The 13,772-nt window shown below is 38.7% G+C and overlaps 2 protein-coding genes across 3 annotated transcripts; both read left to right on the forward strand.

Moving 5' to 3' along the window:
• Positions 1 to 3,430: 3,430 nt before the first annotated feature.
• LOC106169941 (UDP-glucuronosyltransferase 2B10-like) lies at positions 3,431 to 5,929 on the forward strand. 2 transcript variants are annotated; one of them, XM_013549611.2, is made up of 2 exons: positions 3,431 to 3,660; positions 4,014 to 5,929. In XM_013549611.2, exon 2 carries the CDS (start codon positions 4,235 to 4,237, stop codon positions 5,699 to 5,701), a length of 1,467 nt encoding a protein of 488 aa, XP_013405065.2. In that variant the 5' UTR covers positions 3,431 to 3,660; positions 4,014 to 4,234; the 3' UTR covers positions 5,702 to 5,929. The 2 variants fall into 2 exon arrangements, with proteins under 2 accessions (XP_013405065.2, XP_013405066.2); XM_013549612.2 differs by having other exon boundaries at positions 3,431 to 3,647.
• A 2,030-nt stretch (positions 5,930 to 7,959) lies between these two features.
• On the forward strand, positions 7,960 to 10,132 carry LOC147763753 (UDP-glucuronosyltransferase 2B15-like). The gene is given in 2 exon segments (XM_087003399.1): positions 7,960 to 9,454; positions 9,457 to 10,132. Coding segments are annotated over 2 exon segments (903 nt in total). The 5' UTR covers positions 7,960 to 8,878; the 3' UTR covers positions 9,784 to 10,132.
• The last annotated feature ends 3,640 nt before the right edge of the window (positions 10,133 to 13,772 follow it).

The raw sequence follows: 13,772 nt of genomic DNA on the forward strand, positions 1-13,772 counted from the left end.
TGCTTCTGGATATGGAAAAATGGGCCGGCGGTAGAATAGATCATATTGAAAAAATGAAGGCCAAGTACCTTCCAAACAACAACTGGCCACATGCTAAGCACTCATATGAACGAGTGTCTCTAATGATTGCCGCCAATGTCAATTTTGCGTTTGACTACCCGAGACCTGTCATGCCGCACGTGATACCAATTTCTGGACTTCTTTGGACACCGCCTAAGCCGTTATCAAAAAGTATGTAATATGACACAATGGAACTCTTCACTTTCAGTCTCATGCTGCTTACAATCTGAACTGGTATCAGTATTATCTATTGGATGTCATTGCTTACAAAGCTGCAGCGAGATGTTTGCATTATTTCGTTTACCTTCTTCCAGTAGTAATTCTTTGGAAAGCAATTAAAGTTCTGTTCATTTGTGAAAAACCTTAACACGCCTGATTATTGCGCCCTTGAAAAGTAAAAGATTTAGAGGCCAAAACGTCATTTAAAGTGATGAATCATTTAGTCTGTACATCACTGTTAGCTCATTACCTGTATCAGAACGGGGCAGTTGAATTTGTTAGTTTCATTTGAGAGAGACTGAGCTAATAAATTATTAATATAATTAGTAAATAGATTGAAAATGAAGAAGAATGAAGATGTTGATAATACGTTAGCAATTAAACATCGGTGGATTTTCATTTATTCATTTGTCGTGTCAGTTAGTGTACAGAATTTAAACATTTCTTAAAATGAAGCCAACGAAGACCAAGAAAATTACTAGAATAACCGAAGACATATTAGGCTAACTGTCAAATTTGAACTGTTACATGATACCTCCACGCACCTCGGTCATTGCCATATAATTTTTGATATTTTTAACAAAAGTAGACCGATCAAGATAAAACTTTGACAAAAATTTTTTTGATCTGTATTCCGCCATTCCAAGGTGAGCAGCTGGTCGAGAACTGCAAATCAAGTAGACACCTTTCTATTCATTTTGCTATCTTTGCGATGACTCCACATTTTAGTAGGTACAAGTTTGTGCCCTGGCGGAGTGATAAGTTTATTATAAAGTCATGAAACTATCTACCGATGTCAAGAACCATGTGCCCTTTAAAGAGGATGACACTTATACCAGGGGCGGATTTAGGCCGTCTTCTGGGTCTTCTAGAAGACGGTCAGATTTTCAAGTTTACATTGACGGGTATCCAATTTTTTCTGACGGAAGACGGTCAACAATTGAGGATGGACCAACAAAGATAATTGGGAAGACTGTCAGAAAATATTTCTGGATCCGCCCCTGCTTATACGACATGCCAAGTTGCAGGCCTAAATTAAAATAATCGGGCCATCTCTTTGCGTATGTTTCAAGAAAATCTTTTGGAACCAATCCAGATATTTATCTGAATCAACGTAACCAGAGGGAGAGCAACCGTGCACGGAGTTCAGAGGACCTTGGAACAAAGTTTCGTCGGCAGGTAAGCAACCCTCAAAAATAATCATGGGCGGCAGCAGATCCCCCATTGCATCGTCACGTTCCAAAACTGGTCGGAAGTACTGATCGACCTGTCGTAAGGAAAACTCTTTCCTTTCGCAGCTACAATATTTGTACTTGCCTGAGACGGAAAATACGTTTCATCACAGTTATAGATGCAACCTGGTTTTCCTTCAAGATTATGCTTTACAAGCGTATCATTTACAAAAAAAAAAAAAAAAAAAAAAAAAAAAAAAAAAAAAAAAAAAAAAAACATCCGCAGCTGTTTTTGTGACATTACCGCTCGCCCTCTGAAAAAAAAAGGAACTTCACCTTGTTAATGTAAAAACAAAATGACTCATATTTAAATCATGCTTTCTTATTTTCCTATAGCCGTTTTTATCGTTATCTAAAGACAACAATCATTTTCTAATTATTTTTTATTTATTTAGCATGTCTTTTATTTCACAATATTGCACCTATTTATCTGTCCCGGTTTTCTAACAGACAACTCGGGATGTCGATTCATAAACCTTTTCCACCAACCGTGTGACCCTGAAAAGCTCGTGTCCATATTCTTTCCCACCGCCAGGGCAAATTTGCAGACCAAGGCTCCGTAACTCGAAAGCATCGGGAATATGTTGCGAATAGCGATATCACCTTCTATTTCGAGGCTATTAAATGGGGCGAGTAAATCCCGAGTTATGGAATAGAGACGCTTGCGCTCGGTCGCAAAATGCGATGCTTTCGAGTTACTGAGCCCAAGTCTTTAGTTAGGGGAAACCCCCAGTCGCTCATGATGAGGCAGTAGTCGACTAGAGCTGCCTGATCATCAGACTGACTGAGGGCCAACTTCCCAGGTACACCTTCCTTGAGAGCACCTGTGGTATAATGAAGAAAAAAAAGAGAAGAAGAAGAAGAAGAAGAAGAAGATACAAGATAGAGACAGATGAAGTAAGAAGTTTTAAGGATAAAAACTTCCAGCAGAAGACGCATACCTACTTTATGATCAATAAGTTTAAGTGTAGCTATTTGGAATTTTTTTATTTTCATTGTCATCACAACAAAGATCAAACATGTATCATTTGTATACCTGAAATATGATTTAAATTGGTTGTCTTTAGCAATTCAAATATACGTACCGCTTCTGAGTCATCCCTTACGGCACTGACGGCAGCATGCAACCTCTCCGGATGGTACAATTTCCTCTTCGGCATGCTGAAATTCATCGTGCATGAACAAGGTCAGTAACGTATTTTTCTCTCTCTCATAAAGTCCGATAATAAAAAGTCAACATGAAGCGTTATTTTGTGAGAACAAATTTATTTAAAGACACAAGTCGCGTGAGTCTAATAGCGCACGTACAGTGTAGCGTTCTCTAGCGGTTTCATGCCTATACGTCCCCGCACCAATACTTCCCCGCACCGATACTCCCCCGCAATTACAGATATACTGAGGGGAGTATCGGTGCGGGGAAGTATCGGTGTGGGGTCGTATCGATGCGCATACATGTAATACAAAAAAATTACTAAGGGGAATTATCGGTGCTGGGGAGTAACGGTGCGGGGGAGTATCCACATGACCCCTCTCTAGCGACAGTTTACAGTGCACAGAAAGCACCCACAGCGTTGCCAAACATTCAAGCCATTTTATGAGATCTTGGAATATTTCATCATGTTACTCTTGAAAGTGGATGCTTTGAAAATGATTTCAATTCAACGAGAACAAGAAACACAAACAATTTAAGAGACTAAACACATTACAATACTTCTATTAGTATAGAATTAGAAAGAGGGACGTGTTTACGTCCACAGCGCTCAATGTATCTACTCGTAACCGATATGAAAATGTTAGAAATCGAGATTAGACACTGACAGTAACATATGCAGACAAAAGCGGACGGTAAATGACTTAAAAACCTGCTGGAATAAACGTTAGTTCATTAATATTGTTATCAAATTTGGGAGCAACGAACTTTCAAACGCTAACACTCATAGAGTGTCTGCATTTCGTGTTTGATACATTTAATCATTGTGGCAGACACTTGAAACTTAAGTGGAAACAGGGATTGTTTACGCTCTGCATGCTGGGTAAAAAGGGCAAACTTCAGGTTTTGTTCCATAATCCAGGGTCGTTCCGTAATGCAGGTCGGAGCCTATATAACCAAAAAACCTATATACAAGGGGCAAAAAAGTAGGTCACATAAGTAAGTTAAATTTCTGAGCAAAAGGAGCAGTCTAAAGCTGTTTTATGGCTGATCGAGTGATATATTCAGTTCAGTTTATCCCTAGGCACGTCGACTTTATTTGAGTATAAGAAAATAGCAGTAGTGGTTTATAAGCCCTGTGTTACTGGGAATCCACGCTTCACCGATGCTATGTTCATACACTTAGGCCCCTATGTACCTTTAAGATTATGGCTTTTAATGTGCAAATCTTCAGATCATTTCACAAAGAATTCGCTTTCTACAGTTACACATGTAGTACGCGAAAAAAAGTACCTGTTTGTGAACAAGCACTTCCTTTCTGACATGCTCCTATTGTCTTTATCTATATATAGGCTCTCCAGTGCCACGGATCAAAACACATGCATTTAGCTGTCTAGACACACTACGAAAGAAAGAATACCCAACAGAATAACAGTCTTAACAAGGCACTGTGGGTGTACGGTATTTTAAAACATGGCCTTTTTACGTGTGGGTTTGGTATTTCTGTTGATGTATGTTGCTCACACTTGTAGTAGCGCTGGCAAACAGAAGATACTGATCTTTCCTTTTTCAAATGTCTATAAATTTAGAGAAGATAGCTGTCATGTTGAGGGACCACGACTTTCACGTCACCATGTTGGTCTCTCACCACTATGCACCTAAAAGGAATATAGATGGCGTCAACTTGATCAGGTACAAAATGCCTGAACTACAAATCAATAAGGGAGGAGTATTGGACCTGAGTAGATCACTTTATTACATCGAGAAAGATGTGATGCCATTTTTTAGGCAAATAGATGAGATGGATTTTGCACTTTGCGAGGTTCTTCTTAGTAGCAAAGACATTTTGAATAGACTGGAAGAAGAAGAGTTTGATCTGTTTTTCTTTGACTTTGGCAATGTTGGCTCAGGTCCTATTTTGAATGAATATCTTGGCATTCCTTCCATTGCTTATTCTAATTTTGGATTTATGGAAACTTGGACTATATTCAAACAGCCAACGTTTTTTTCTTATACGCCTGGCATATACAGCTCCTTCTCCGATAACATGACATTTTGGGAAAGAGTGCAAAATACAGACATGATACTTGACATTGAAAGTTGGGCCAGCGATAGAATAGATCATATTGAAAAAATGAAGGCCAAGTACCTGCCAAACAACAACTGGCCACATGCTAAGCACTCATTTGAACGAGTGTCTCTAATGATTGCAGCCAACGTTAACTTTGCATTTGACTATCCGCGACCCGTCATGCCCCATGTGATACCAATTTCTGGACTTCTTTGGACACCGCCTAAGCCGTTATCAAGTGACTTTGACAATATTGTATCTGCTGCTACTAATGGAGTCATTGTTATGAGTTTTGGGACATTTGTGCCGACATTCAATACTGAAAAGGCGGAGATTTTGGCCAAAGTGTTTTCTAAACTCTCGCAAACTGTTATCTGGCGTTACCAAGGTGTTCCTCCTAAGTCTCTGGGAAGCAACACACACCTGGTAGAATGGCTGCCACAGAATGATCTTCTTGCCCACCCTAACACCAAACTGTTCATCACTCACTGTGGAGTAAGCAGCACATGGGAGACGCTGTACCATGCAGTTCCCGTGGTTGCAATTCCACTTCTTTGGGATCAACACGTTCACGCAAGGAAATTGAAGGAGCGCGCGAGAATGGGTGAAATTATAAAGTTTGGCACCCTGAACGCAGAAGAATTAGAAAGCACTATACTCAAGGTCCTAAGTGATAAATCGTATAAAAAGAACGCGGTTAAGATGTCTAAACTTCTGCAAGACACCCCAATGTCGGGACAGGAGGAACTGTTGTATTGGATTAAGTATGTAATAAGACACAATGGAACTCTTCACTTTCACTCTCATGCTGCTTACAATCTGAACTGGTATCAGTATTACCTATTGGATGTTATTGCTTACAAAACTGCAGCGAGATGTTTGTATTATTTCGTTTACCTTCTTCCAGTAGTAATTCTTTGGAAAGTACTTAAAGTTCTGTTCATTCGTGAAAAACCTAAACACGCCTGACTTCATTATTGCGCCCTTGAAAAGTAAAAGATTTAGAGGCCAAAACGTCATTTAAAATGATGAACCATTTAGTCTGTACACTGTTAGCTCATTACCTGTATCAGAACGAGGCAGTTGAACTTGTTAGTTTCCTTTGAAAGAGCCTGAGCCAATAAAACAAATGAAATAATAAGTAAATAGATTAAAAAATGAAGAAGAATAAATATATTGACAATATATAAGAAATTAAACATCGACGGATTTATGTTTTATTCATTTGTCGTGTCAGTTACTTTACAGAATTTATACGTTTCTTAAAAGGAATCCAACGACGACCAAGGAAATTACTAAAATAACCGAAGACGGGCGCCGTGCGATGAAATTGTCCGTACCATTATTTTTAATAGTAAGGAGCTACGGGCTACGCCGAATATGTCTACATTACATGGCCTTTAATCCGTACGATGCGCATGTTAATCAAATCTTTAACATGGCAACTTATGATTACCTGGCTCTACGATGGTGACATTGGCCTCTAGCCTTGTCTTTATTATTACAACCAATGATCGTCGGAAAAATTTTAAATTATTTAGTTATTTAAATTGGCAATTTAAATTATTAAAATATGATAATATCTTAACATTCCACCTGGCACACAGTCAACTCAAGTGTCAGCAATATCGACATCAAGCTCTTGTCTTGCTTACATGCCATACTAATTTCGGTTTATCTGCAATTTTTAGTTTGTCTACCTGTCTACCTGTACACCTGAGGGAGACCAAATTCACCACGCTTATTAAGAAAAGTATGCACTACAAGTGTTTTGTTTTTAATTTTTAATTGATCTTCTTTTTTCCATTTTATTTACTTTGAAAGTGAAAATTCCTTAATAGTTTGATGTAATTTCACGTTTTTATGGCTAAATTAAAAAATAAGTCTTCAAAGAAAAATCCCAGGAACCCTTTTGTAGTACTTTGTTCAAGTGTTATAATACCATTTAAAGCATGGTTATAGCTGCCCAGGTGCCTTAGAAAATCAGGCAACTGAAAATGATGTTTTTGTCCCCAAACTCCCCACATCTCGTCACACGATGAACTTGGAGCTGTGACGATGAACTGTGACGATGGTATTACTGATTATGCGAGGGAACAATCAAACAACTTTCATGTTCCTTCATGGCCTTTATCATCACTTCCTAAATACCCTATCTACAATTTATTCCTCTCCGTTCAACCTCTTACATCGTTCTTCCCCGTTTACATTACATTCTGCAGTTGAGTACAACGAGGTCATGTCAATCAACTCGAGTTAATCTACAAAACACTCCCCGCTCCTTCACTCGTAGCTGTTGATTACTAACATTACTTTTCAAGCATAATTAGATGTTTTAAAGATAATTAAATTAATGTAACAGGAATGAAAAAGCTAAAAGCTTTATTTTAAGATAAAATCTCCAACCTACTTCTCTCCCTTAAAACAAAACGTGCTCTTGGCTCAGGGTCAGTTGGACCCTGTATAAGTTAAACTTGTTATGGTTTTTCGAAACAACTTCAAACTCTTGAAGGAAACGTTTAGAAACAATATATGTGCCTCATATGGAGTACAAAGCAGACTCTCAAAATTAATATTAATTAAAAAATATGAGTAAATGCGTTAAATATGTTTCTGTCCTCCACAAGGATTACTACGTTTTTAAAGAATAGGATGCCAACTTGCCCCAATTGAGGCAGTTTGCTCCATCTCGGGAAAAATTGGCCAACCTGACATTGCTGACATTCGGTAGAAGATGGTAAATTTTTGGGAAATAACGAACGACAGCATTTGTATTCAAAGCTGATGCAATTATTTAAAGCTGAGACATAAAAGCATATCAGAAATCTTTATTTTAATTAGAAAAGGCTACGAGGGACGTTGTGGCAATACTATACCTATAGGTAAATGAAATTTCGAGTAATTTTTATTTTGAAAATGGTATCGTTTCTGCTTCAAGTGGAAAATGTGTATAATCAAGATGTTGCTTTTGTCCTTCATTGCTTCCTTTTGAGACTCTTGTAATAAAATCCATCCCAGCAAACACAGCAAGTCATTATAACGTTACCATAACTTTTACATAACCCCCAAAACGTTATAAACCTTCTGTGTTTGCCGGGAGCCAAATGGACTCCTGTGTGCTTGGGTATGGACGGGAAATAGGTTTGAAATAGGTCCATGTGGATTAATAGTCGTTTATAAAACCTAATTAGGTTCCAGTCATTCCCACTTAAGCTTATGGCTTTCAACATGCAAATCTTGATATTATTTCACAAAGAGTTCGCATTCCAAAGTTAGCGTGAAAAAAAGTATCTGTTTGTGAACAAGCAGTTCCTTTTATGACATGGGCCCCTTATCTTTATCTATACAGGCTCTCCAATACCACGCATTAAAACACATGCATGTAGCCGTCTCAGCACACTCCACAAAAGGAAGAATACCCCATCGGAATAACCGTCTATCAAGGTATTGTGGGTGTGCGGTATTTTCAAACATGCCCTTTTTTCGTGTAGGTTTGGCATTTCTATTGCTGTTTGTTGGTCACTCTTGTAGTAGCGCTGGCAAACAGAAGATACTGATTTTTCCTTTTTCAAATATCTATAACTCGAGGACCATGAATTTAGAGAAGATCGCTGTCATGTTGAGGGACCACGACTTTCACGTCACCATGTTGGTCTCTCACCACTATGCACCTAAAAGGAATATAGATGGCGTCAACTTGATCAGGTACAAAATGCCTGAACTACAAATCAATAAGGGAGGAGAATTAGACCTGAATAGATCACTTCATTACATCGAGAAAGATGTAATGCCATTTCTTAGGCAAATAGATGAGATGGATTTTACACTCTGCGAGGTTCTTCTTAGTAGCAATAACCTATTGGACAGGCTAAGAGACGAAAAGTTTGATCTATTATTCTTCGACTTTGCCAACGTTGGCTCAGGGCCAATTATAAATGAATACCTTGGCATTCCATCCATTTCGTATTCAAATTGGGGATTTATGGAAACTTGGACTATATTCAAACAACCGACGTTTTATTCTTTTACAGCAGGCGTTTTCAGCCCATTTTCCGATAATATGACATTTTGGGAAAGAGTGCAAAACACTGATATCCTTCTGGGTATGGAAAATGGGCCAGCGATAGAATAGATCATATTGAAAAAATGAAGGCCAAGTACCTGCCAAACAACAACTGGCCACATGCAAAGCACTCATTTGAACGAGTGTCTCTAATGATTGCCGCCAACGTCAACTTTGCATTTGACTACCCGCGACCTGTCATGCCCCATGTGATACCAATTTCTGGACTTCTTTGGACACCGCCTAAGCCGTTATCAAAAGACTTTGAGAATATTGTATCTGCTGCCACTAATGGAGTTATTGTTATGAGTTTTGGCACAGTTGTGCCGACGTTCAGTATTGAAAAGGCAGAGATTTTTGCCAAAGTGTTTTCCAAACTCTCACAGACTGTTATCTGGCGTTACCAAGGTGTTCCTCCTAAGTCTCTGGGAAGTAACACACACCTGGTAGAATGGCTGCCACAGAATGATCTTCTTGCCCATCCTAACACCAAACTGTTCATCACCCACTGTGGAGTAAGCAGCACTTGGGAGACGCTGTACCATGCAGTTCCCGTGGTTGCAATTCCACTTCTTTGGGATCAACATGTCCACGCAAGGAAATTGAAGGGGCGCGCAAAAATGGGTGAAATTATACACTTTGGCACCCTGAACGAACAAATTTAGAAAGCGCTATTCTCAAGGTCCTAAGTGATAAATCGTATAAAGAGAACGCGGTTAAGATGTCTAAACTTCTACAAGACACCCCAATGTCGGGACAGGAGGAACTGTTGTATTGGATTAAGTATGTAATACGACACAATGGAACTCTTCACTTCCACTCTCATGCTGCCTACAATCTGAACTGGTGTCAGTATTATCTATTGGATGTCATTGCTTACAAAGCTGCGGCGAGATGTTTGCATTATTTCGTTTACCTTCTTCCAGTAGTAATTCTTTGGAAAGCACTTAAAGTTCTGTTCATTCGTGAAAAACCTAAACACGCCTGACTTCATTATTGCGCCCTTGAAAAGTAAAAGATTTAGAGGCCAAAACGTCATTTAAAATGATGAATCATTTAGTCTGCACATCACTGTTAGCCCATTACCTGTATCAGAACGGGGCAGTTGAACTTGTTAGTTTCATTTGAGAGAGACTGAGCTAATAAATTATTAACATAATTAGTAAATAGATTGAAAATGAGAAGAATGAAGATGTTGATAATACGTTAGCAATTAAACATCGGTGGATTTTCATTTATTCATTTGTCGTGTCAGTTAGTGCACAGAATTTAAACATTTCTTAAAATGAAGCCAACGAAGACCAAGAAAATTACTAGAATAACCGAAGACATATTAGGGTAACCGTCAAATTTGAAATGTTACATGATACATTCAAGCACCTCTGTCATTGCCATACAATTTGTGATATTTTTTAACAAAAGAAGAACGACCAAGATAAAACTTTGACAAAAAAAAAAAAAAAAAAATGATAGAGCAAATTTTTTATCTGTATTCCGCCATTCCAAGGTGAGCAGCTGGTTGAGAACTGCAAATCAAGTAGACACCTTTCTATTCATTCTGCTATCTTTGCGATGACTCCACATTTTAGTAGGTACAAGTTTGTGCCCTGGCGGAGTGATAAGTTTATTATAAAGTCATGAAACTATCTACCGATGTCAATAACCATGTGCCCTTTAACGAGGATGACACTTATACGATATGCCAAGTTGCAGAACGCGGTTAAGATGTCTAAACTTCTACAAGACACCCCAATGTCGGGACAGGAAGAACTGTTGTATTGGATTAAGTATGTAATACGACACAATGGAACTCTTCACTTCACTCTCAGGCTGCTTACGGTCTGAACTGGTATCAATATTATCTATTGGATGTCATTGCTTACAAAGCTGTAGTGAGTTGTTTGTATTATTTCTTTTACCTTCTTCCAGTAGTAATACTTTGGAAAGCACTTAAAGTTCTGTTCATTCGTGAAAAACTTAAAAATGCCTGACTTCATTATTGTACCCTTGAAAAGTAAAAGATTCGGAGGCGAGAACATCATTTAAAATGATACAGCATTTAGTCTGTACAACACTGTTTGCTCATTATCTTTATCAGAACGGGGCAGTTGCACTTGTTAGTTTCCTTGGAGAGAGCCTAAGCCAATAAAATTAATGAAATATTAAGTAAATAGAATGAAAATGAAGAAGATAAAGATGTTGACAATATATAAGAAATTTAACATCGACGGATTTATGTTTTATTCATTTGTCGTGTCAGTTACTATTCAGAATTTAAACCTCTCTTAAAATTTATCCAACGAAGACCAAGGAGATTGCTAAAATAACTGAAGACATTTGAGGGCAACCTTGAAAGATAACGTCATATATGTAATGTTGTACATGTAATATGGCACCTCTGTCATTGCCATATTATTTTTGATATTTTTATCAAAAGTAGAATCGTCATGATTTAACCTTGATAAAAAAAATTGATATCTTAAAAATCAGGAGCGTGAGCAGACCTTTAATCTGCATTCCGTCATTTTAAGGAAAACGGCAAATAAAGTCGATACCTTTTCCATTTACTCTGTTATCTATGCGAATACTCCACATTTCAGTAGGTGCTTGTGCCCTGGCGGGGTGATAAGTTTACTATAAAAGTCTAGATTACATTTACACGGGCGACGTGTGATGAAATTGTCCGTGCCATTTTTTTTAATCGTAAGGAGCTACTGGCTACGCCGAGTATGTCTACATTATGTGGCCTTAAATCCGATTTCGCACGGCCACTGTCTCCCTCCGCTCAGACGCCGCAAAAAAGGGTATTACGGGCAGTATAAAGGCCTACCCAACTACCAGACCCGGCACCGAATGATCCTGAATTCCCCGATATAACGGACCACACTATCCGTTTTCAAGGTGTGTGTCAGTACACGCTTCGAAGCATTAGTCACGACACCGCTCTTGCCTAGTACGCGATGTGATAGAGATGATTCTCAGCGGGGTTTGAATGTAGTGCATCTCATCTCAAAATTTGTTCTGGGGTATGATACTGTGAAATGCGTACTGACACACACCTTGAAACGGATAGTGTGGTCCGGGATCATTTGGGATCATTCGGTGCCGAGTCGGGTATACGTGCACCATACTATACGGGCATCGCATATCAAATGTAATCTAGGGTAAAGTCATGAAACTATCTGCCGATGTCAAGAACCATGTGCCCTTTTAAGAGGAGGGCACTTATACGATACGCCAAGTTGCAGGCACGCGGAGAGCCTTGGTTAGTCTAGGTGTGTGGGGCAGTGTGTATGCGCGTGCGCGCGCGCGCGCGCGCGCGTGTGCCTTTGCTCCGCAATTGCAATTATTTTAGTGAACATTACTCCGTTAAAATAATTATCTGTTCTCCTGAAGAGTGATTTTCATTCAGTGAAACTCAGTGAAAGCCGAGCTTTAACATAGGTGAAAAACTATAACGACTGTTTAGGGTAATCATCTGTATACATTTAAAGAAACTTTACTGTTTTTCTTTTTATTTTTACGAGTTTTTCCTAATCTTATCTGTGATTTACTTATTTTGAGATCCCAATTGCAAGTTGTTTGTTAACGCTCACGAAACTTCAACATCAAATTAATTCACGGCAACACCTCATGGAGCACCAGGGCAAGGAGTAGCATTACAGAAAAGTGATTATATAACTAAATATTTATGTGAAATGTGAAATGTAAAATTCCGCTGCTTTTTACCTGTGAAAGCAACCGTCATACTATCGATCAATCTTCGACAACAGCTCTATGCAGTCGTCAGATGTATAGGTCTATGCAACTTGGGCCATCTGGCCTAGCATCGTGGCGCATGGTAATCAAATCTTTAAAGGGATAATAACTCTTCGTTTTGGCCAAAAAAATTAATTTTCCTGGAGTAAACAACAATTTTCCCATACATACTAATTGTTAATGAATCCATTTTTACATTCAAAGTTAGTCCCTGGTTTTTTTTCTAAAAAGTTTGTTTTTTTGTTAAAAACTCTTAAGAGATTATAACAGAGTATAGCCATCAATGAAGGTCACGTGATCTGAAGACAAGCTCAGATATCAGAATAATAGCTATAACTGCTGTTTTCGTCGTAAAACAGAATATATTATATTTCTATGAGTTATTCACAATGTTTTTATTGTGAAATGTAGATTTCATACGAAGAGTTATTATCCCTTTAACATGGCAACTTATGATTACCTAGCTCTACGATGGTGACATTGGCCTCTAGCCCTGTCTTTTCTGCTTGCCAATGATCGTCGGAAATTTTGCTATGATAATATCTTAACATTCCATCTGACATGCAGTCAACTCCAAGTGTCTGGAATATCGACATCAAGCTCTAGTCTTGCGTACATGCCATACTAATTTCGGCTTATATGCAATTATTAGTTTGTGCATCATTAACAGTAAAATGTCCTGCTTACGTTACGGTCTATCTGGAATTATCAGGTTAGGTATCATTAAAAATTAACGACCTGATAATATCGTCCAGTTTCAACTGACGTCCAGTCCACTCAAGTGTGTTATATAAATAGCAGCACGCGCGATTACAATTCATTAGTTTTAACGTTGGTATAAGCATAACACGCTGTCGATATGGGTAAAAGAAAGAGAAAAGTAAAAACTGAATTTCCACAATAACGCAAGAGAATTTTAAGTGAAAGTCAAAGATGTGGATGGGGAAGGCCAAAGTACCGAAAGGTGCAAGCGCTAGGCAACGGAAGGAAGCAGACGTCGTTTACGAGGGCGACGAAGAAGAAGTTGTCACACCTGAGCCGGAGGGATGTCGAATTAAGCACTGCAGTTAGCTGCAACAAAGCGCCAGTGCGACCTGTGCTTGCTGCATTTGTGGGGGTGAGGTATGGCTGAACAGAATCCTGACAGAGAATCCACAGAATGCTGGTATACCGTGAGGAACAATTCTGGATGCATGTATGCACTTTTGAGGCCGACAT

This window comes from Lingula anatina, chromosome 2 (genome assembly GCF_051362555.1).
Source record: "Lingula anatina isolate TDL-2025a chromosome 2, LinAna3.0, whole genome shotgun sequence".
Lineage (NCBI taxonomy): Eukaryota > Metazoa > Brachiopoda > Lingulata > Lingulida > Lingulidae > Lingula > Lingula anatina.